This window comes from Emydura macquarii, unplaced genomic scaffold (genome assembly GCF_026122565.2).
Source record: "Emydura macquarii macquarii isolate MOO-44397 ecotype Brisbane River unplaced genomic scaffold, CSIRO-AGI_Emac_v2 contig_968, whole genome shotgun sequence".
In the NCBI taxonomy this organism is placed as follows: Eukaryota; Metazoa; Chordata; order Testudines; family Chelidae; genus Emydura; species Emydura macquarii.
The window spans coordinates 16,196,123-16,220,198 of NW_027131105.1; the positions used below are offsets into that span (position 1 = coordinate 16,196,123).

Genomic DNA, 24,076 nt, shown 5'->3' on the forward strand with positions numbered 1-24,076 from the left:
ATTATACTGCCCAAGCCAACAAACCGAATAAGTCTTAGGGTATCTCTACAGAGCAATTAGACACCCATGGCTGGCCCTAGCCAACGCTTGGCTGCAGGGTGGTTTAATTGCAGGGCAGCTGTTGGGGCGTGGAACTCTGGGACCCTCCCACCTCAGAGGGTCCTCGAGCCCAGGCTGCAGCCTGAGCCTGCAATTAACAGCCCCGCAGGCCTGAGGCAGTTGTCACGCGCCAGCCGCGGTTTTGAATTGCCGTATAGACACTCTCTTAGTGGCTTGTATCATTTTACAGCCACACTGTTATGCGGTGAAGCGTCTCAAGGGTGTGAATCCGCGGCTTGTTCCAAGGTATAGCAGAGTCATCTCCTTTAAGCTCACTGTGCCAAATTATGCTAAAGGCCGAGGGCTGTTTTTAGGGGTCGCAGCACCATGGGTAACCATTCGAGATGGGCTAGACCTGGATTTGGATCCCAGGAATGTTGAAAGATAACTCAGTTCTGGGCCTTGAATGTGTGTCCTTCTCTAAAGGCTCGCCCATTTCTCCAACCGGAACTCTGTCTAAGATAGATCAGCTCCAAACTCACATGGCTTTCCAGTCAAACTCCCAGCCAAATTGTGTCTGGTCCAAATACGGACATGTAGGGAAGGTGCAAGGGACCTTTACCCACAAGGCCCAGGGACAAGAGAAGACCCTGTCTGAGGTAGAGGTAGAGGTAGAGGAGAGGAAGGGATTGCTCCAACCTAGCAGCCCAGTAAACTGAAATCTCCACAAAGGGGAAGGGAGGGGAAGGCCACGGCCCTATTCACCTCTGCACTGGCCAGCTGAGCTGGGCTGCTCTGTGTCCGCACGAGCACATGCACCGGCAAGAGGCAGGAGGCTGGACCACCCAATCAGCCAGCATTATCTGGCTTCCATCCTTTAGCAGAAATGGACTCAGGAACCAGGCCGAATGCATTTCACTTGTATTTATTTAATTAAAAAAAATCAAAGTCATTGCAATCCCATTTAAATACAGAGATTTACAAATAGGTCCAAAACAGGACTAAAATATTCTTTGAAATGCTGTACCTTTAAATATTGTGCTTTCATAGATACATAAGAAAATTAGCATATAAAAATACTTTACAAGGAATACACTCTAATATATGGATAAAAATACACATTTAAGTAATGCATTTCCTTTTTAGTATCATTCAAAATGCATAGGAAGGGATACAAGGACCAAGTTTTCTTTTTAAAGCCTTTAATAAAAGTCTTCATTAAAAACCCATTAGAAGCCACACTGAGCTTCTGCCTTTTAGAATATTGCATATAAAAACACGGTCGGCTGTACTGTCAATGCTCTGCAGTATCAGTTATGGCACGTTATCTAGTTATGGCAGCAATGGCATGGGATATTGCATACTTGAGACGAAAATGGCTGCACCTACACAGAGCTGGATGTGAGAGACAGTTGCAATTTGGCTAGAGTACAGACCTAGGAATTAGTCATGGCTCTGCCTTGGTGGAGCAATGAATATTTCAAACCCACATGGCGTCCTGCATACACAACAACAACAGAATAAATAAATAAAATGAGACCCAGCAGGAGGAGTAGGCCAGTTCCATTAAGCAGGGTTCTTTAAAATATATCCCCCATCCCCTAATAAACCAGGCCCTTATGACATCAGTTAAAAATAAATCTTAATAAAGTGCAAATACATGAAACATGGAGCAGGTGATCACATTTGCCATGTGAAGAAACTGACACGTACCGGCAATTTTTTGTTTGAAGACAAGTAAGGAAGAGATCACGCCCTTGGTTGCATTGCAACTAGTTTGCTGCAGGCAGATTTTAAAACCAATTCAAATATCACACCCATATCTTCTACAAGGAGCTGGGCTGGGTGCAGGGAGAATTGGGGCAAGGAAGAGCTACCAAAAAAGGCATCATGCTTACAAACCACAGAGAGGTTAACGATAGGCAAAGGAGGGCAGCTATGGCAGACTACAAAGAAGTGTCCAAATTCCATCAGAGACATTAAAAAAGTGCACACACTTGTACTTGCACTAAAGTGACCCACCTAGGGCACGCTTGGGAACTGAAAACACAACATCAATCTAGCAGAGGGCTTCTCATGCCAGCATTTGACAGGAGACAACAAGGATTTATTTATTCAAAACACTGGAAAAGAAACCCCAAAGTTGGCCCGAGATGAATGCCGTTCAGCTGTTTACTTGGAGGAACAGCCCAGGTTTTCAATGAGAGGAATCTCTGTGATGGCCTATGTGAACAAGAGGGCTAGTGATTTAGGACAGCCATTCAGTGGCTTTCCTGGACGCTGTGTTCTGCTAAGTGCTCTGTAAAAACATATGAAGAAAGACAACCCAAATCGTGTCTTGGAGTCAACTAGGAGGCAAAGTGCCTCCTTGCATTTCTAAAGAGGTGGGTGAGGAGGATGGGATTTCCAACTAGGGATACAGCCACTGACCCATCAAAAGGATTTAGCTTTCAAAAGAAAGTGATTCTAGCCACTAGCAAGTGAGTTTTGAGAGGTGTTTTAAATGGGACTTAATGCTGCCCAATGTCGGTGATTGATCAGATGGAAAGAGGATTTTCAATGTCAGATTTAGTGGTAGTGTTTTAAAGAGGCCATGGAATGAAGGGTTTCCTTTAAAAAAAAACACCAGAGTTTGTTTTACTGTACGCGACTAATAAAGTAAACAACAAAGCAAATAAATAGCACCGTGTGTTTAAAGGATGCTCAAGTCCTTCAGGATGAGAGTGTCGGAGGGGCAAGGAGATGACCCACCCTCCATGAACCCACAAACTGCGAAAGCGCAGGCCTACTGGAGTTGAATGATGACTGAAGGATGCCCTGCCCAAGGTGAATTACCCTGGATGTTGTTTTCTGCTATTAGCAGCCCATTTTACCATTTGCATTAACCAAGGTCCAAGCTGCTCATCTGGTTTAGCTTGCACCTTCAAAGCAATGCCTGGTGGTCTAGAAGTCACAGCTAATCGCAGACCCACCCTGTCATCACAAGTTACATTACATACAGCATTACAGTTACCAGTGCAAAAAACAGAAAACCACAATGGATATCCATTAGCTTTTCCACCATGGCAGGCTCCGTAGGTACCTTCCATTCGAATTCTCAGAGTGTCTGCATGCTTGTTTTGACCTCCACATCCAAGGACTGCTGGACCGGCAACTCCCCACTGGCCTCGAGTTGGGCATTGGCAGCAAGTGCCAGTGGGTTTCGACTAATGACTAGGTCCAGTTTGTCTCCTGCCTCGGAAATGAGTGGAACAGCCAGACAGCAGTCAAAGTCTCTTGTTCGAATGCGATTTACCTGCCAGAGTGGGGTTAGGGTGTGTAGGGGGGAACAACAACAAAAACAACACTTTTGTTAACTGGAGAACCCAAGAACGGCACTAGAATGGAGACCTGGCACTGGAGTGGAGTCCCTAGGTATAAAGTCTGTGCTGGAGCCCTGAAATTCTGCATTTTCAAGCAGCAATGTCTTCTCTAGCTGACTGTGCATTATAGCTATATATTTAAGTCTCCCGGAAATATCTAAAGCCATTCCCTATCTATCCCCCATTATTACTCTCTCCTTGGTGGTCAAATATATCTGCAGAGATTGTTTACTATGTTTATTGCATACTGTATTTAGTTTCTGCTGCAAATATTCAGTGAATTATGAGTCATTAGGGGAATAATGGACAACACTTTACTTGAAGGATATGAAGGATTTAGAATTCTCTATGCATAAGCAAAATGGTTATGCACTAAACTTCAAGAATACCTTTTAAATCCACATGGAACTGCATGCATATGCAGTCTTGCTTTGATTGATGTTCAAAACTCTGGTTTACCTGAAAAGTCTCCCTGATGCACATGAGAAAAAGGATGAAAAAGAATTTTCACCTAGCAGCAGAGAGAGAAATCTAGGCTGTACAGTTTGGATCTGGAGGCAAACTTCTCCAAAATTATGCATGGTTCTGATCTGGAGTTCAGGTCTATCTCTGTCACAGAGTATCCTCTCAGTTTAAAATTCTTGCTAGATCCAGGGGCATGGTGATGCTAAGGGCTGAGTAGCTAGCTGCCTACCTACCAGCTTTTATAAAGTTGGCGTCACCTTAATGGAATGTTACAAACTTCTCTCTCTCAGTCAGTCACTCACTCCCTATTCCCAGAGCTGTACTTTGCACTCATTACCTGAAGGACTCTGTCGTAAGGTTTGAGGCCACACTGATCAGCTGGCCCATTGGGACGGATCATATTTACATAGACACCCTTCTCCAACAGGCCATCAGAAACACTGAATCCGAAGTCTTCACTCTCTGGGTCCTTGTGGAGTGTCATCTGGACAGAAAGGCATTGGACAAGAAGTTTTAATGCAGTATGAGCAATAGATATGTGAGAGAAGCATGGCAGGAACTCCACAGGTAATGTGTGTGGTACCGCACAGTGATTCTGCTGGGTCTCCTGGTGGAGTTTTTCTTCAATTGGGTGGTAAACATTGGTTGTCTATTAATATTGGGAGAAGTTAAAATTAAATATGTGCACACACTGCCTGCTGTTTGTACAGGTCACATGTTCAATGCTTTGGAAAGGGGCACAAGTCACAAACAAATCTTCTGCCCTCACTCAAGGGAGAACAAGAAAGTTTAAGTAGAGTTATAAAATGCAAGCTTTTGGATAACCTACCGCTTTCTATATTAAGTCACAAAGGGGTGGACAGTGCTGGTCGAATAATGGAATTTTTAATCAATGGAGCAAGTCATATTTGCTTTAAGCTACTCTGGGCATCTTGTACGCCCACCATGCATGCTTATGGCACTGAAAATACCAATAAAGTGAATTGACAAACATGAGTGTTTCCAAGCAAAACGTTGAATTATGACAGCTCTTACAGATTTGTAATGCTCTTGGTGGCTTATTCAATAGCTTCCTTCAGAGACATCACATTTATGAGTTTTAACACCATTAAGAAAAATTAAGTAGTAATTTTACTAAGCCACAGTCCCCTTAAAATTTGCTTGGTGTTCACAACTTGTGACAGTGGACTGGGGGTGTGACTGGGCTGCAAATTGCTACTGGTTTTGGCTTTTTGCCATTTTGGTTTTGCCTTTCTACCAATCTCAACCTGCTCTGCTCTTTCCTGGCAGTCCCAATGTGAGGAATTGCCAGACTGTGGTGTTATCAGCACCAGTAGCCAATCACTGAGTCTGTAGCACCAAATTCGTAACAGTGCTGGCAGGGACAAAAGAGCTCAGCCAATAGCTGCAGCCTCTTTCCAGCTTCTCAAGGACCAGAGCATCTTCACCGCCAGCGACTCAGACAGCTGCTACTGAGCCAGCTGCCTATGGTCAGGTCAGAGAAGAGCTGCTGTATGGTGCTGAATCCCCTTTAATCCTTTTTTCTCTCCTCCTCCAGCAGTAGAGGCAGCTGGATGAAAGAAATGAACTAAATTGCAATGAAAGCAATATTTCTGCCTGACAGGAGACACATCAGGACAGTTCTTTTCAGCGCCCCCCAGCCATCCCAGAGAAGCAGCAACCCTCAGCCAGTGTGAGCCAGCTCAGCTGGGAGTGAAGTCCAGCACAACCCTATTTGGAGTCATATTTTGGCAACAGCGATGGGAATTGTGAGGCTGTGGGCACAGCATCTCCCCACAGATTAAATCGGGAATGTGGAGGCAATACATTTATTGCCATCCCCACCACCATCAGCGATCTGTGATGAATGCCATCATACTCTCCCTGAGTTCCCAGGAACTTAGCTAGAGCGTAGCTACTGCATGCCATGTGTTAGACTTTGGCCTAGTCTACATGTAACATTTAGATTGACATAGCCGCAGTGCTCAGCGGTGTGAAAAATTCACATCCCTGAGTGCCAAAATTATGCCAACCTAACCCCCGGTGTAGACACAGCAAGACTGACAGAGGAACGCTTCCATTGACCTAGTTACTGTTGCTCAGGGAGGTGGAGTTGCTACAGCAATGGAAAAACCTCTTCTGTTGTTATTGGAAGCGTCTATGTTACTGTAGCTGTGCTGCTATAGTGCCCATAGGGTAGCCATGGCCCTGGACACCATCACTGTGTCTTCTCACTGCTTAAGAAAGCCTCGCAGATCAAAGATTCATTAAGTTTGCTCAGACTTGCCCATTTGTGCTCTGGAGCACCGTACTTTCAGTAAGTCCTTAGGAGTGACACACTGAAATGGACTGATGGTCCATGCAGCTTGCAATCTTGTCTCCAAATGGCCAGTCCCAGATATTTCAGAGGAAGGCATCTCTCCCCTTCCCCAATAGTGTACCTAATTAGGCAGTACTATTTATCTGGGGGGAGGGAGGGATGGAAGTTGTCTTCAGAATAGCAGCTCATGCCCTGAAGGACAAAGATTGATCACTCCTGAAAATGTTATTCCAGTTAGCGTAAATGCAGATTCTTTTCCAAGATACAGAACAAAAAAAGGTCAAATTCTTTGAAACCTATCAAGCTATTTTCCCCAGTAAAACTTGGATCAGCAAGTTCCACAACTAATTATACCTTTAGTTTAAATTAGTATTTCCTTGCATCAATGCCATCTTGTGTGTAAATAGGAATGACCCACTTTTAATTGAAGTTTGCATCCTCTCTAGAAGGAATCGCAGCAGTGAGATTTCAAGAAGGGAACATGCTCCTGAGTGCAGGGGCCTACTGCACGATACTGGAGAAGAGTGGGTGGGTATCCTTGATAACAATATTACAATTGTGCTGCCCATACTGCAAGAATTGGTTAATCACTCCCAGACTGCACAGGGTTTAGAGATCTCACGTAGTAAAGGCAATCTAGTGAAGTGGCTGTAATTCTTTTTTCCCCCTCCTCTGCATGTAAACAGTTACAAAGTTTGCATGAGAATTTCCCCAAAGTTTGGTGATATAAGGGCAGAGATCTAGGGTTATATGTCTGAGTCAATCTCTATGTGGGAGCAAAGACCTCTGCTGCCATGTTCTAGTGGGAAGCCATCTTCCCATTAATCTGACACCTTGGGAACATTTGCCAAAAAGAAAAAGATAAACAAAGTGTTGACTCAAGTTGACATTTGAAGTGTTTCATTTGACCCAAATGGATTTTTTTCCATTTTGGTGGGGGAAATAAAACCACACTCACCCCCTGCCAGTTTCAGTTTAAAACTAATTGATTTTTCTTTTCCTTTTTCAGTTGGGTGGCTGATCCAGGAAAAAAATAAAATAAAATATTGGCTCAATGGTAGTCATGGCTGACTAGTACTATGTAGGGAAAAAAATCACAGAAAACTTATTTTCCAGCAGAATTTCTCCTGCTTCCCCCTTTGGCAGGGAACATGCAGTGTAAGTGCATGTTCGCTGACAGCCTCTCAGTGCAGATGTTTCTTCACACTCCCCGCTGTAACTCCAACAATGTTATTTATAACCGAGGTGTCTTTAGGTAACACTAAAGAGAATTCTTTTAAACACAGACCTTGTGCAACTCGAGAGGGGTTGGGGACATGATTTCCTGCACTTCCTCCTTAATCTTCTTCATCTCCAGATTCCTCTCATTCTTCTTGGTGGGAGTGATGCTGCTATCACTCTGCCCTTGGTCGCAGAAGTTGGAGTTCCCTTTCCTCCGTGGGCTCAATCCTGACTCGCTAACAGAATCCATGAGCAGTTTGCTCCCTTCCAGGCCCAGACTGTGCACACTCCCAGTCATGATGGATGCCTGTGGATAAGGTGGCAAGTTAGTTCAACTAGGCTAAATAAAAGTTTGAGTGGCAAGAGACTGATGGACCCTAGAAAAACAAAAGCAACTCAAAGAAAAGCAGCTGAGAAACTGTTCAGAACCAAATCAGAGGAGATGTGATTCTGACCCAAATGGTAGCATTAGTAGTCGCTTCACTTACAGAAAGGGCAGCCATCTCCCCAAATGCTCATTGTTTAATGTCAGACATCTTGAGTCAGTTTTTCCCCCAATGAAAAATTGAGGGAACATTTTTTTATAAAATTGTACATTTAAATACACACATGAGGTACCTGTTCAAGGAACTGATATAAAAAGAATGCTGAAATTAGTGCATATCTAGTTGAAATTCCCTTGACACAACCTTCAACTCCCAATAGTCTCCAGGAGTTGTTCAAGGTTACCTTTTCATAATTCAGAACGGTCAACGAACAATGGAACAACCTTATAGTCAAACTATTATACTGCAAGGTAGAATCAAAGTTCTTGATCTTTTCAATACTGCCAGCTACAGGTTGTTTAGAGTGAGGTGGTGCTTTCAAGACTGAGAGAAAATGGTCTAAATAATACTTGGCCCTGCCTCAGTGCAGGTAACTGGACTAGATCAGTGATTCTCAACCAGGGGTACGTGTACCCTGGGGGGTATGCAGAGGTCTTCTAGGGGGTATGTCAACTCATCTAGATATTTCCCTACTTTTACAACAGGCTACATAAAAAGCACTAGCGAAGTCAGTACAAACTAAAATTTCATAGAAACAATGATCTGTGTACATTGCTCTATATAATATACAGTGAAATGTACAGTGCAATATTTATATTCCAATTGATGTATTTTATAATTATATGACAAAACGAGAAAGGAAGCAATTTGTCAGTAATAGTGTTCTGACAGATTTGTATTTTTACGCCTGATTTTGTAAGCAAATAGTTTTTAAGTGAGGTGAAATTTGGGGGTACCCAAGACAAATCAGACTCCTGAAAGGGGTACAGTCGTCTGGAAAGGCTGAGAGTTACTGGACTAGATGACCTATTGAGGCCCCTTCCAGTCTGACATTTTTCTGATTATGGGGTAAATGATCACTTCTTCACTATGAAAACACACAGGAATCCCTTCCTCTTCAGCTTGCCTGTGTAGAAAGAACTTAGAATGCTTCAAGCCAGCACTCTTTGAATGCAAGGGAGCGAGAGCCACTAGCACTGGAAATAGGGCTAAAAACCCCAGAGATAGTGGGTCTAACTGCCCCACAGAGATGTGACCATGGTGGGCCATGGCAAGCAGCGGGAGGCAGATATGAGATGAGCACATGCTACACGCCTTGTAAAGATACAGCAAAGACAGAAGGCAATATGCTTCCACCCCATACCTGTGCCAGCCTACCAGGTGTAAAACTTTCAGCTTTCTGCTCTGATTTCACACCTTCTCCCTATAATATAGCTCTGGCATATAGACTGTAATATAGTCTATGGCATTAAAAAGGGTGGCAGGCTAGTTTCTTGGCATGCTACTATCTCTCCAGTTTGCCAGCCTGATAAGGCTTTTTAAAAAGTTAATATGAAATTAGATAGCATTTAGGACCAGTCATCGTTGATAGCATCCCTTTAAAGATCCCTCTAAGTAGAAATGTCTCTATTTGGCAATGTTTTTCATTAAAGGGATTATTGATCAAAGCTAGGGAATGAGTCAAGAAATCAGCCAGTGGACCCTCAACTGTTTCCAGGTCACACAATCTATTTAAATTAGTAATGAAAATTTTAATCCCAAAATCCAGACTCTGAAGGTCAGAAATCCACTTAAATGTCAAAAGGCACAAGAAAGAAAATGAAAGGGAGGGAGCAGAGAGCAAAGCTCTGCAGTTCAAAACGTAGCACGTCAATGAGCAATCATCCAGAGGCATGGTGAAAGAGCCATCTGAGTAAGCTTCTAAACAAATCCTTCAACAAATAGTGAAAGGAAACCTTATGCTTTTTAAATTCTCCATCACTTTCACTGCCTTATGTGAACTGGAAAACTCAAATACTCAGAGTTCATTGGCAAAAATGGGAGTCTTTCCATGGACTTCAATGGGCTTTGATCTTATGTCTAGAGAGTTGCTTTACAATGTGCTCTAAGTAGGGAGCTGTGCATTGCTGGACTGTACCAAGAGCAGCCTGGGTTGCAGACTGGGATGCAGAGTCACAGTCTTCCTCCTGGTCTCGTTGCTGCTCCCGATCTATACCCAGCACAGCATACATCACCCAGGGTGCCAATGAGGCTATGCTGACGAAACTTCTTTTGGAGGAGGATGTAGGGGTGAGTGAACTGGAGCCAAGGATCCATCTAGTCCGCACTTGCCTGTACAGGCTGTGTGTGCAAATCAGAGGGAGTAGCAGCTGTGCAGAACTTGCTACCACTCCTGCGTTGCAAAATGTGGTACAGGTAGCTGGTCAAGGGGCGCACCGTGCCTCACATACCTCACCCCTTTGCACCACTGCAAAAACCAGGCTGCAATCTGATCTTCTGTAATGACTGATTCATAGACTAGAAGATGGAGATTCATCCAGTCCTGCTAGCGCAGGATTGCTCTTTACGGTATTTTCTAGTGATGTGCAATAAACGTGGTTTCTGAAGAGGGCTTTCCTTTCACCACAGGTCTTTACATTCCAACCTGCCCATCCCACAACCAGAGACAATAACAGGACTTCTGAAGTGTTGTGGATAAAGACAAACAAGTAACTCATGAAGAAAGGAAACACCTTTATGTCTACAGGAAGCTGATATGTTCTCATAAATTTTCCATAGAGAGTGCTGGATGAAAGCCTACCAATCATCCACCTTACTCAACCAGCAATGGGTGTAGAGAAATCTGAATGCAAGGTATGTGCCGGACTCACAGATCTCTAAAATAACCCGACTGTTCAGTACCCAAGGTTTCTTTGGACCCATTCTGCAGAGCTTGTCAATCAGAAACTCTTATGGCAAATACTCTATTGAAGCATTTCATAGGAAGATTTAGACATTTTATGGCTATTGTTTGGTCAGCTATGGAGCTGGTCAAAACAAGAAAAGTTATTTGTGAATACTGCAACTGCTGTTGGGAAAAAAAAACTGAACAGACTATTAACAGACGAGTAAAGCTGATCTGAAACTACAAACATTCCAAGGGATCAAACTTCAAATTAAACCGGAACAAAAACCTTTCCTCCTCCCCCCCACACGTCCCACAAATGTTGTCATCATTTACCTCACAAAGGGAGTCACTTAATACAAGTGGTGAGAATGGAACGGTTAGAACAATTCCAAGTTGATTTACCTCGATCTCCCTCAAAAGTTCAGACTGGCCACATGTTTCCAAGTCCTCCAAAGCTTCTCCAAAAACACGCCAAAAACTATCCTCATGAGCAGTCTCAAGGCCGTTTTGGCGGGTGGGATATCTGTTGTAACGTAGGAACCAAAAATTGTCAGCACTCTTCTGTAGCGGGATGAAAGCCGTAAGGCTAGAGCAAGTGGCTCATCAGTAAAAGCAGAGACTTGAGTCTTCATATACAAAAGCAAACAATATGAACTTTTCAGGCAAGAGAGTCCAAATACAAAACCTCCATGCACTTACTAACAGGGCCAAAGTCCTTCAAAGGGAGAATTAAGTTGGTGTAGTAATGTCAAGTTCAAAAGGGTAAATAAAAAGTGCCTGTAGGAAGACTGTAGGTTTAGGAAGACGTTTTGGTGAAACAGAGAAGTGAAAGAAAAAGGATGCATTATGGGTAAACCAGGAGCCTCAGAGACTGTTAGTATAAAGGCTGATGGGACAGAGTTCAGATCTGAGACACAGAACACCTGAGAAGAGAGAAAAACACAGAGGGTAACAGACATGGTGAGAAAATGATAAATACATTAGGTCTCTGTGAGAGTAAATAATGTAGAGAGATGTATATAAAATGATTGTCCTAGCCTAGACAAATAAATAACACTGCTATCAGCAACACAGGGAACTACAGAATGCAACTCATATGACCCAGCATTTGCTTTATTTAAGATGGACAGTCATGAGGGGAATCGGACAACACAGTCAAACAGATATTCTCTCATATGTCTATGAAACGGTGGTTGCACTTACAATATTTCTACCCGTTTAAAAGTTTTCACCAGATATACCAGTATTCCCTGTTACATGTGGAGGTAATCTCTCTCTTAACCTGGTAGAAATATTTGCTGTGCAATACTGGGCAGATACTGATTTCCCCATCACTGCAGAGTCTGTATCTCTAACAGAAAGGCACCAGACATGATGCGGGAGTTCAGTATTTAGACCTCTAAAGCTAATGGTAATGGTAATTGAAAGCACTGAAGTTGCTTGAGACATTCACGGCAAGGAAATTATTAGCATTGTTGTGTGGACTATGGAAATGTCTACAAAACATTCCAGGCAACTGTGTAAAACAGCCCCTGAAACAAGGATCTATAGATCGAATATTTCAAGATCTCCAAGGAAGTCCTCTCTATATGCCATGCTGAGAAACAGCAACTCATTATAAACCCAGCAGTTTCAGTAGGCCAGTTCTATTGTATCTAATCTTAGCAATGTTATCTTCTATCAATATTATTAGTAACTGCATGTATAAGGTTCTATCTCTGTGGTATCTAGTGACAATTTACAAAGCTAAAATTGAACCATTAACTTTTCAAATAAGAGAAGCTTCTCAGCCAGTCAGTGCTATTTAACAAAGATCAAATATTGTATTATTTGAACACAAGTCAAAAAGCAGTTGATTTTTTTCATCCAACTAATTGAAGACACCCCATTTAAAAAGCCCCATTTACCCATGCCAATTTAGGCCCGGCTCCTGCAAGGTTTTACACACATGCTTAACTTTATGCACTGTGAGTAGCCTCATTGCCACCAAAGGGACTATTCACACTGCATAAGTTTAAGCACACAGTCTTTGCAGGATCAAGGCCTTAGTTTATTGCATTAGAGAGGCCAAAAGAAAGTTACCCAGTGACAGATTTTATAAAAATAAGCAAAAACCCTTTTAGACTGAAGCCTGCTATTATAACGCCAAAGACTCGAACTTTGCATCCCTTCCCTTACTCATTCCCTTCCCTCACATCTTGAATTAGTAAGTCAAATATATCATAATAAAAATCTGCATTCAGGGCTCTAGATTGGGGATCTTGCATCACTGGCACCAATGTGTCTTCTGGGTTGGAAATGGCTGGTGTTAGATAGATTAATATTTTTCTCCCTAAGGTGACAACATGGTAGAATTGGCCACATGACTTTTGAGTGTTGGTTTTCCAGAGCTCTGAATCAGAATGTGTTGGGCTTCAAGAGCCATTCCAGAGGCTCAAATATGGTAGCTACAGAGGTCAAACAGCCTCCCACAAGAGAACCATTTAAGCTCAATGGGCCTCTGTGAGGTAAGCTGTTGTTGAAGGGCTGAAATATGTACAAAATATCAGCTGCTGCCAGCTTTCCTTCCAGCTTTATTATTTTTAAATAGGTGGAAATTCCATAAGATGGTCTAATTTTTTCTTTTGACAAACAAAAATAATAATAATAATAAAAAAATGCAACACACACCATTATGGGGAGTCTGGAGAATGTCAAGGGTAGGATTAGTCACAAAGTAGGAATTCCCTTCATTGCACATAACTCACTGAGGGGTTAACCTCTTCTCCCTTCCCCCCACCCAGGAGCCCTGTGTAGAGCTGCCTAGCAATATCAGGGGTGCAAGCAGGAGTGAATCTCAACAACAGAAGTTCCATGGGAAAGTGATTTTCTTCCCTTGCACACCCACAGTGTTTATTTACAGGCATCACTGCAGTGCCTGCGGGAGCCTGAGCCAAAGGCTTGATTCTGCTACTCTTGTTCACCTTGACTTCTTCAGCTGAACTAACTGGTGGAAGAAGGTACAACTCAAGGTGAATTAGAGGGGGACCAACAGGTCATAGCTTTGGGAGATAGTGCTGCCAAGTTACTCTTTCATTGTAAAGTACAGTGAAACCAGCAGTAAGGGCTGCCTCTGACAGGTAATCCACTGTTTTAGACAACCATGACCATAACTCTAGTGGGTTTGCAATACAATTTTGTTATATCTTCTGAAGGCTGCCTGCTTTAGGAAGAGATATTCTGCTGGTCCTTGAGGATGGTTTCACTGTATAATGTCCCTGGGAATTTTCAGTGCTAGTAAGAAGTGTCTTGCCAATGCCAGTCTGAGAGAATTTGTGGTACATGATCTTTATCAAAGCTTGTTGGTTAAGTTACCAATATACTACAGGTCTTTAAACTTTCTCTTTTTTTTTTTTTTTTTTTAAATTATCTAACTGAAGTTTGAGATTTGGTAGCAAACTGCGGTGCTGCATGGACCTGAGATCACCAACTTGCTTCTTACCCCTAAACACACATGTCTAACAATGCCTAGATTGAGATTTAAGCCCGAGGTTATCTGTCCAAGAGAAGATGGTTGAATACTGTAGATTGTCACCATGATACCCATGACAAGACACGTCATCAACACCTTGCACTGTATGTGTTAAATATTGTAGATAATAACTGAATTCTCAGCAGTGACAATACAACTTAAGAGTTTACATGGGGCTACTATTAGGTTGTTCTTGGGAAAAGATTAATAGGAACTATCTTGTCCACTCTCCATCCCTCACTCAACTGCTCCACCACACACATTCATGCACACACATACCCTACACATTGCAAAAAACACAATATGATTGACAAAACAGTCGTCATGCACATGCGCATACGCACACACCAGCCATCCTCCTCCCTGCTTCTTGCAGCCCCTACATACCTGGTGGGTTTGTCCCAGTCATCTTCACTGAAGCTTCCATCCATATAGGGATAATTCTTCCTGGGATCCGCAGGAGGGGTGCTGTTCTTCTGCCTACTAGGTCTCCATTCATGTGGATGTAGGGCAATGCCAACTGCCTGAGGTATATATGTACCTGGCAAGGTGGGGAGAGAGGAAGAGAGAAAAGACCACCACCTGGTTGGACATAGTGAAACCATTAGATCCCAGAGAAAGATGGTCTTGTAGGCATTGGATTTGTTCTTAAAAGAGCTGAGATCCATTCCAGGCTCTCCCACAGACTTCCTGCATGAGCTTGGGGAAGTCACTTAATCTCTTGGTGTTCCATTTCCCCACCTGTGAAACGGGGATTAATAATACTTCTTTCCTTCCACCCTTATCTATCCAGGCTATAGGCTCTCTGGGACAGTGACCATCTCCTTCCTATGTGTCATTAACTGGGGCCTCTAGATGCTACTGTAATGCAAATAAACAAACAAGGAGAATAAAATACATCTGATTAAATATTTCATGCTCCTCTGCTGTTTCCATCTTTCCCAGCTCAGCATCCAGGAGTAACTCTGCCCATTAGTAACAGGAGGGCTGAATGAGGATATCTATACTGTAATACTATTGCTAAGAGCAAAGTTACCCTTGAGCACTGAGAGAACCACCAAACCCCAATTCCTCACATAACTGCACAACTCCACTGGGCAACCAATCCACCTTAAACTCCTTGGATATTCAAGTACAGACTTTTTTCCCTGATCAATTGTCCCTGCAACATATAGATCTCAAGCAGCACTTCCTCCTCAGAGACAGCAATGTCAACAGGAAAAGTACCTTGATGCCTTCAGTTCAAGATTTCCAAAAAGACACACGGATTACTCAAAACAACAGGAACTACAAATTACTTACCTTGGACACGGACATTCACAGGGTACCATGCTACAGTTTTGTTGAAACAAGATCTTTAAGCAGGGCAAGCCCATCAAAAATCCACCACACAGAGAATAAAACCTACAAGATTCAGATAACACTTTGCTAAACCTTTGCTAAAACCTTCGAAGAAGATCCAACAGCTGGGTGGAAGCTGACGCTAGACAAACTCAGGCTAAAATTAGAGTGTCTTTAATTTTTGTATTTAAACAATGGAACCATTAACCATTGGAACAATTTATCTAAGGATGTGGTGGATTCTCTGGCACTTGAGATCTTTAAATCAAGATTAGCTGCCTTTCGAAAAGATATGCTTTAACTCAGTCAGAAGTTATAGGCTTGGAACCCACTTCAAAGCCCACTGAAGTCAGTGGGAGACTTTCCATTGACTTCAGTGGGCTTTGGATCAGGCCCTTGATGTAGGAATCAGCTGATGAAATTCTACGGCCTGTGTCATGCAGGAGGTATGACTACATGATCACAGGGATCCCTTCTGGCCTCAGAAATCTATGACACTTCAAGAGACCCTTGGCATAGGGGCCTAATCTTTTTATTTTTGTTAATAAGTGTAGTATAGTGATCTGCATTTAAGTGCGATATTGGTGCTTTAACGAGAAAATGGAGTTTGAGGCTGAGAAGAAGCCGGACAGCGTGGTTCTGGGAAGGATGGAGGGCTGGTAGTTCATTTCTTCAACAGGAATTTTTAGTGCTCATAAAAAAAAGTAGATTGACAAAACTGGATGATATCAAGGTTTCCATTTAAATGATCAGGAAAGTCTGCACTCTGGGTTTCCCATTCACTGCCCGCCAGACTGCCTCAACCTAATTCTAGAGGAATATCCTGTGAAGGTTAAAAGGCATCCATATGCCTTCAATCGCTGGCCTCTCTGCTCCCTCAGTCCACAAGGGTATCTTCTAAAAGGGTTTTTTTTAAATATCTGTTGACAACCGGAATGAGAGTAGCAACACAAGTGCCATGTAAACAACAGAGGGAAAAAAGGCTTTTTGACGTGGGCTGGATACACAGTAGAGAACTAGAGGTAAAAAGCTCTGAATCCCCATAAAGCCATGTAGTCCTAGGGTACTTTGTAGATACACTTTCTTACAGGTGCAGGTGATCTCCACCCCTGAAAAACCAACCCACCCACCCAACTGACATAACTATCAGGACTTTTCCGGAGTGTTCAACTAGCCAACATAAAGGGCCTGATTCTGCAGTTATTGCACATGCACAACTCCCAACTGATGCCATGTCAGAACTTTTCATAAGAACCCACTTGCCGGGATAACACAGACAGCAGTACATGCTGGACTTTTGCCAGGTGACATTTTGTACTTGGCAGAAATCATTCTTAATGGCAGTGAACTCTATACAGGGATTATTTCTTGTAGATTTCCAGAAAGTTTCCTAAAGGGATTTGGATACCCAATTCCCATTACTTTTAAGGGACTTGGATGCCCATGTCCCATTTGGCAGCTCTGAAAATCTCATTCTACATTTTTAACTGTCCCAGAGTCCTAATGGACACTGTCACAGTTCAGGGCAACTGCATCCATATTTCTAGTGTCCCAGCAAGAACACCCTCTCTCAGGCTTCCAACTCCCCAGCTATTGCATCTCCCTTCTAACCAGGGTATTTTCAGGCTGCACAGTTCCCTGCCTTCAATATATTTCCCAGCACCTGGCTTGCTTTCTCATTAGAGATGGTTAACAGGTGTAATTGCTAGTTATAAAGGTAGCACACAGCACTTCCTATGCAAGCCTACTTTATTAAGAAACAAGCATTACAGAGAGAAAAAATAAAAGAACTTAGATGCATGCTAATAAACTTGCCAGAGTTAAGCCTGACCCTAACATAGATTCCGGGAGAACCAGTCCTCTTACCCAAGGGGGATTTTTTGTGGTTACCAGTTCATCACAGCTTCACCTCAGAACAAGCAACTAGTACTTCCAACCCTACCTCTATGGGGGTGGCTTCAAAAGGTTGATAAGGGAGGAAGTTCATTAGCCTCCCCCCTCCCTAGTAGAGAAGGTACGTGCAATGCCACAATAACCCATACACAACTGCATTTTTATATAACGTATCCCAAAGGTATTAACCCTAATTCCATAAGCTTTGACTTAATTCCATAAGGTTTGTTCAGGATAACACAGGATATTGTCAGTCTGTCACAGACACAACGGAGGGAAAGCCATAAGAAGCAGTTTGAAAATAGCAAGGGTTTGGAAAAAGCATCCAAATGTTTCTTTTCAGATCTTAAAATCCCTCATGTTGAATGGAACACATCCATGCTGACGGAATCCATAGGTTGGCATTATCAGAATCACCTGCTTAGGTGCAATTTTGCTGCAGAAAATGTGTATTCCTGTTGGGAGAGGGTCAGGCCTGGTCTACACATAAAAATTAGATCGACTTAGCTAGGTCACTCAGGGCTGGGAAAAATGTCCCTGTGCTGTGGTTTGGTTGACCTAACCCTGACATAAATACAGTTGGGTCAATGGTGTGACCTCAAAAGCTCCTAATGCCAACTGGCCAGGGGGTGCAGAAGGGTTACTGGAAACTCCTGAGTCCGATACATACATTCTAGTTCACCAAAGAATGCCATGTGAGCTCTCACAAGAAAGTCGGTTTCACACTGGTCATCTACATCCTTGTGAAATACATGTACAGCTGCTGCATAGGGAGTTATTTTTGGTCACTGAAAATATGTTCTTAAAGTCTGTGTCTGAGGGGATTGGTCACCAGCAAAGGTGAAAAACAGGTTTTCTGTCAGACAAGAAGATGTTTATTCATCTGTTTGTTTACATGTAAATTGAGCATTGCCTCATTCACAATGGGTCTCCTATCACCAGTCTGAGCTGAAGGCAAATGAAAGAACTTCAGAAAGAAACTAATCAGATGAGAAAATCAGCAAGGGGAGGGGAGGGAACCCCAGCCGGAGGGATACATATCAAAGGTTGCTCCACTGTGTTTGGGAGGCACACATGACACCTTGGCACCCTTCACTGAGGGGGGAAAAGACAGCCATTTTGCTTCACGGGGCTCAGCCATGCTTGGCTGAACATGCTGGAGAGAACTTTGGATGGGATAAGTTTATTTAGACAAGAGAGTAACTTGTCAGTTAAAGTTTAGTCTCAAAAAAGCCTGTTATGATTTTGTTTTATACCTCACCTGTTCTTTCCAAAACTCATACTTGAATCTCTGGTCTTTGATGATAAAACGTATTCTTGTTTTCACTTTCAATCTATCTAAATGCCGTGGTGTCCAGCCAAAGTGATGCTCCGGAGTCGACTCTTACAAGCTGGCGCATATTGTTCCATTGGGAACAGCAGCAGGGCTTGATCATTCTGCGAGTGTCCGTGGAGAGATGAAGGGCTGAACACTGCAGGGAATACTCCGAATATTTGGGAGTTGATGTGTGCCTATCGCTACATGCACAGATAGAGTGAGGCCTATGGGGGCCTGGCAATCAGTGCTTGTGCTGCCAGAGGCTATTGATTTCAGGAAGCTGGTCCACAGCAGGCACAGAGAACACTGCTTCACGCTCTGGACAAGATGATGATGAGATGCCTCAGGCCTGTGGCGCACCACAGAGAGAAGAATTCTTCTGTAGACCTAGCTACCGTCTCTCCAAGAGGCAGATTAACTACATGAATGGAAATACCCCTTCTGTTGATGTAGGAAGCGTCTATACTACGGCACTACAATGGCACAGATGCATTGCCATAGTTATGCTGCCGTAGAAGCTGTAGTTTAGACACACCCTTAGACCCTGATCTGGCGTGAGTGCCCCAGTACAGACTGCTGCACCTGCGAAGAGATCACTGAGGGATCAGAGACTGCAGTTTATCTGGAGGAGACATGAGGAAGTGTAGCTAAAATATATATGTGTGCCCAAAGAGCAGCAAGAGAGGCTGGTATATAGCTAGTACAAAGCAGTATATTCCCATATGTGTACATTAAAGCCCTACTGATCCCATATATGATTAATTCCCCTTTCCCCTCCACACAGTAACGGTGAAAATATACAAGCTTCCCATATTCCTTCAACTAAGAATAATTCTTCACATATCACATGATTTGAAGTACAAATATTTGATGGCCCTGGAGCATCAAGAAACTGTAGGTCTCATGGGGCCGAAGCAGCATGGACAGCGAATTTTCCAAACAGAACATTCACTGCAGTGCTTAATTTGTAATGAAAGAGGTGCCAGGGCTCAAGAAATGTTTTTACATTCATAACTGATGCAGCAAGCCCAGAGGTGCCACAGCTATGAACTGCCAAGACTAGAGGTGCTGGGGTCCAACCCTGGCAAGCCCTGACACAAATTAGACACTGATTCATTGGTAATTTAGGTACCGTTGGGGAAGGAAATAGCTACACTCGCATCCCCTCCCTCCCTTCCCCGCTCCCAGACTATTCAGTGGGTTTTTCAGAGAAATCCCTTGCAGCCTTTCCAAGAAAAGTTGCACTCTGCCATACATGCTTTGCCAAATCAACAGGAAGAGGTAGCGGAGAAACGCATAATTAAAGGAGATGCCCTCCTGGACTGCCAAGAGCAATGCAAATGCTGAGAGACAAGGCCAGCAACTCCTATGAAAATGCCAAGGTTCATTATTTTTCTTAGTGGAGCATTCTCTCTGTGCTTAAAGGTTAGGATGTTCTAAGAGAGCGCTCCAGAAATGTCCTGCCAACAGCTCACAAAAGCCGAGAGCATCAGCCATTTCCTGGGTCAGGAGAACATCATGGTCCCTTCACTCAAACCCTTATGGTACTATGAGTCAAATTCCCCCGGAGTGCAATAGGGCCAGAATACAGCAATATATCTGGCTGTCACCTGAGTGTCCTTGAGCTCTCTCCCTCATTCAGTCTCATAACTACAAGTGTTTCTCTGGTTTTTCTCATGGGAAAGCCAACATAAAATCCTACTGCGTTGGAGCCCCCTCGTGGTTTATTCATGACACAGTCTAGTGCAACAGCCTCACCCCAAATCCTTCCTATGGCAGAGCTTTTTTGTTGAGTTAACAGCTGGGAATGGTGCATGAGAATTGAAGACCAGCTTAGTTCATTTAATCTGATCCTGCGCTCTCATTTTGTTGAGTGGGCTTCACAACCAGCCCTGTTACATTACCCAGACACACCAGGAACGCGCCCTGTACGTGCAGTAGGTGAGGACAGGTTCTTCACTATTAGTCCTCAATCCTTCTGCTTGCCAGGCATTTTAGCCAGTGTCTACTTCTTAGCATCCCTCTCTAATTTTGGATCAAAGTTTCCCAACCTGGGGTGTGGGACCCACTTGGGGTGGGGGGAGGGGGGATAGGAGGGGGCGCAAAAAATTACAGGGAGTCCTTCAGTAATATTGCGGTCATTTAGTCCCTCCGAGCCCTGCGCCGGCAGGATGCAGCAGCCTCAAGCCCTGTGCCGGCTGGAGCAGAGGAGCAATCCCTCCAAGGGTGCAGCAGCCCCAAGCTCTGTGCTGGCCAGAGCAGAAGAGAAGCCCTCCTCCAGTCCTAAGGCAGCCGGGTGCCTGATCAGAGTGGAGAAGCAACCCCCCTGCTGCAAGCCAAATGGAGCGGAGGAGCAGCCGCCCTGCACCAGCTGGGCATCCATCCAGAGTGGAGCAGCCCTGCGCTGGTTGGGGCCTGGTGCAGCCCTGGCCAGCCCGCCAGTGCCCACCGCCTCCATTGCCCTCCGTCCATGAGGGACGGGAAGAGGTGGGGCCACACACGCAGCCTGCTGTGGCAGCTGCGCCAGGGAAGGCTTAGCTTCTTACTCAGATAAGAGTCATTTATTATTAGTATTAATGTAAGGTGGTGGTATTCTTATTATCATTGTGTGTGTTTATAGGGATTATATGTGTTTATGGCCAGATGCGTGTTCTACCTTGTGTTAACTAATGGGGCTTTCACTCAAAAAGGTTGGGAACCAGTGCTCTGGATATTCTACGCTCACTTCAGCCAGTGTCAGTATGATATGACAAAGCATAATGCAGCAAACAGGAAACACAAGAAAGCTCCTTCTAGCCAAGTTTCCTCCTCTAGCCATTGGACGCTTTAACATAATGCCTTCTCCTAGAAGTTCTACATTCAGTCACCTGGTTTCACTTCGCAGGTAAAGCACTAAGTCACCGTAGCACACTGGCCAATTTTATGTTAATATCCCACTATTTTCAGGGCCAGGGACTCCTCCTTAATAAAGGCTTTAGGTTTGATTCTCCTTTCACACACTCATAACTAAGGAGAAACTCTATTCAAACAAAGGCAGTGTGAAATCACAATCAGGCCTTATAGAATTAGCACATCAGCAGGGCTGTGTCAATAGCGCCATTTCTTCTGATTCAGAACGTGCTGAGCATTGCTATGCTGTGTCCTCCGATCATTAAAGCTGGTAACCCAGTTTCCACAGTTTTCCATTAGCCACCTATCCACAACGCCCCTTTAGATTTTGGCCTTTTAGCCTGTTTTTTGTCTACATGACATTGGTTTTTAATCTGAGCCAACCTGATTTCATTTTCCCAATTGAGATTTTGACAGATAATATCAAATGCTTTACTAAAAATGAAAATATATTACCACAATTGGTCCCCTCACTACCAATTTTGAATTTCTTTTTAAAAATGAAAACAGCCGAACTCAGGAACAGTTCTGTTTACAAACCCCATGCTGCTTTTTGCCTGTGGTTCCACTGCCCTCTAGATAGAGAGTCTCTCCCTGAGTATTCAGTCCATTATTTCACTGGTGAGAGCCAGCTGGATTGCTTTACTTTGCAGTATCTTCTGCCGTTGTGCAAAGGTTTCATTAAGCCTCCCTCCCCCAGGGATTAGGGGGAGATTCTAACATACTGGTTTCATTATCCCTAACGTAGATATAAATTGATACATATGCATAGGTTAGAAAGATGAGAAGCAATATTCATACTTCATTGAACGAGGTATTCAGTACATGCTGAACCAAAGTGCTACTAGTTATACAAAGAGTTTATGGATTTCAAGCAATCTTCCTTGCTCCTGGCTGAGACAGATAATATTTCAAATGGATGGGGGAAGAAAAAAAATCAAGCATCAGGGGCAAAAGCTATTTAAAGTGGCATCATCCAGAAGCGAAAGAAAGTGGTTGGGTGCCAGAAGACCTGGATTCTATCCCCAACTCTGCCATGGACCCACTGTGTAATCCTGAGCAAGTCAGGTGACCTCTATAGGCCTCAATTTCCCACATCTGTAAAATGAGGATAACATTTATTTACCTTTGTAAAGGGCTTTGAGATTCTCAGACTAAAGAAACAATAAGTGCATTACAACAATAGTAGAACTAGTCATGGCAGCAAGGGCTTGCTCGAATAAGCAGTGAAATGTTGGTGGTCCTTGAAACTCTTGGATCTGGCATATAACTGTTCTGGAAATCTTGCATCACATCAGGCTGAAAATACCACAAAAAGAGTCTTATCCGTGGTATTTCAGCAATTCAGTGCCCTACTGCAGCCATGCAAGAGGGTCAGGCTCTGTCTAAGTTTGGGGATAGGCTAGCTGGGCAGTTCTTATTATATCCTGCTTGGCTCACACATGCACAGCAAAGAGACCCAGACTCACCTTGACTTCCATAGCCCACGTCGATGCCTGAACCATCCCAGGATTCCATAGCGCTGTCCACGCTGGGGATGGTGGCGGAGTAAATCTCAGAGAGTTTGCTAGTTTTCTGAGAGTCAGTCAGTTCATCTTCTGGATCACTCCCTTCATTCACACTCCCTGACTTCTTGGGATAGGACCCTGGAACCAAAACACGTTGCTTGTTCTTATGCATTTTATTGAGTGCAGGTGGGACTCATGTTACATGATAAAGACTAGCAGAAACTGAAGACCTGTTCTGATAAACATCGTATTTACAAAGGTGATGGGCGAGCATCAGAGAGGGGTTTATGCTCAGGTCTCCTACAAAAGGAATCATCATTCTTAACTGCAACCTTCTTATTCTCCTAAAACACACTAAACCTCGTCACCCAGTGGTCAGCTGGTATTAAGAGTAGATAATTGGCCTTGCAAATCTTCTGAGGAGCCTCTCCGGAACATCTCTGAGATGAGAGACTATACTATCAGACAGTTAGGATGAGTCCGTGATGGCCTTACAATGGCTGCTCTCACAGAGCCCATGGCTTTCTACAGACAGTCACTGATCAAATTCACCTCGGATAATACTAGTGTACAGCTGGAAGGGCCAATGGATATCCGCCTCACCCCCATGGTAGAGAACCCTGCTTGTTATTTAGATAAGACAGGGCTTCAGTGAAAATAGTGTCTAACATGGTTTGCCAGCATAGACAGGACCCAAATAGTGTTTGAACAGTGGTCTTGCATATGATCAGTGTTCTAGACACAATGGGTGGCTTCAGTGCTTAATTTGTAATGAAAGAGGTGACAGGGCTCAAGCAATTTTTTTAAAAAAATTTCATAACTGATTCGGTAAGCTCAGAGGTGCAGGGGCTATGAACTGCCAAGCCTAGAGGTGCCAGGGTTCAGCTCCTGCACAAAGTAAGCACTGGGTGGCTTCACTGCATTTGAAGCCATTTTAGCATTTCTTCAATCATTTCAGGGACCTACAGCGAAAGCACTCACAGAGCAACAATGGGA

General features: G+C 43.6%; 1 protein-coding gene across 5 annotated transcripts in view; it reads right to left on the minus strand.

The window, feature by feature from the left end:
• Positions 1 to 954: 954 nt before the first annotated feature.
• GRIP2 (glutamate receptor interacting protein 2) overlaps positions 955 to 24,076 on the minus strand; it is a 416,235-nt gene continuing 393,113 nt past the window's right edge. For 3 of the 5 annotated variants that reach the window (XM_067544336.1, XM_067544338.1, XM_067544335.1), the window contains 6 exons: positions 23,042 to 23,218; positions 14,519 to 14,672; positions 10,954 to 11,143; positions 7,475 to 7,714; positions 4,204 to 4,350; positions 955 to 3,334 (listed from right to left, as the gene is read on the minus strand). In XM_067544336.1, the coding sequence (XP_067400437.1) occupies positions 3,137 to 3,334; positions 4,204 to 4,350; positions 7,475 to 7,714; positions 10,954 to 11,143; positions 14,519 to 14,672; positions 23,042 to 23,218 (1,106 nt within the window). In that variant the 3' untranslated portion in view covers positions 955 to 3,136. Of the gene's footprint in view, positions 3,335 to 4,203; positions 4,351 to 7,474; positions 7,715 to 10,953; positions 11,544 to 14,518; positions 14,673 to 23,041; positions 23,219 to 24,076 lie in introns of those variants that run through there. The other 2 variants (XM_067544339.1, XM_067544340.1) reach the window with 2 other exon arrangements.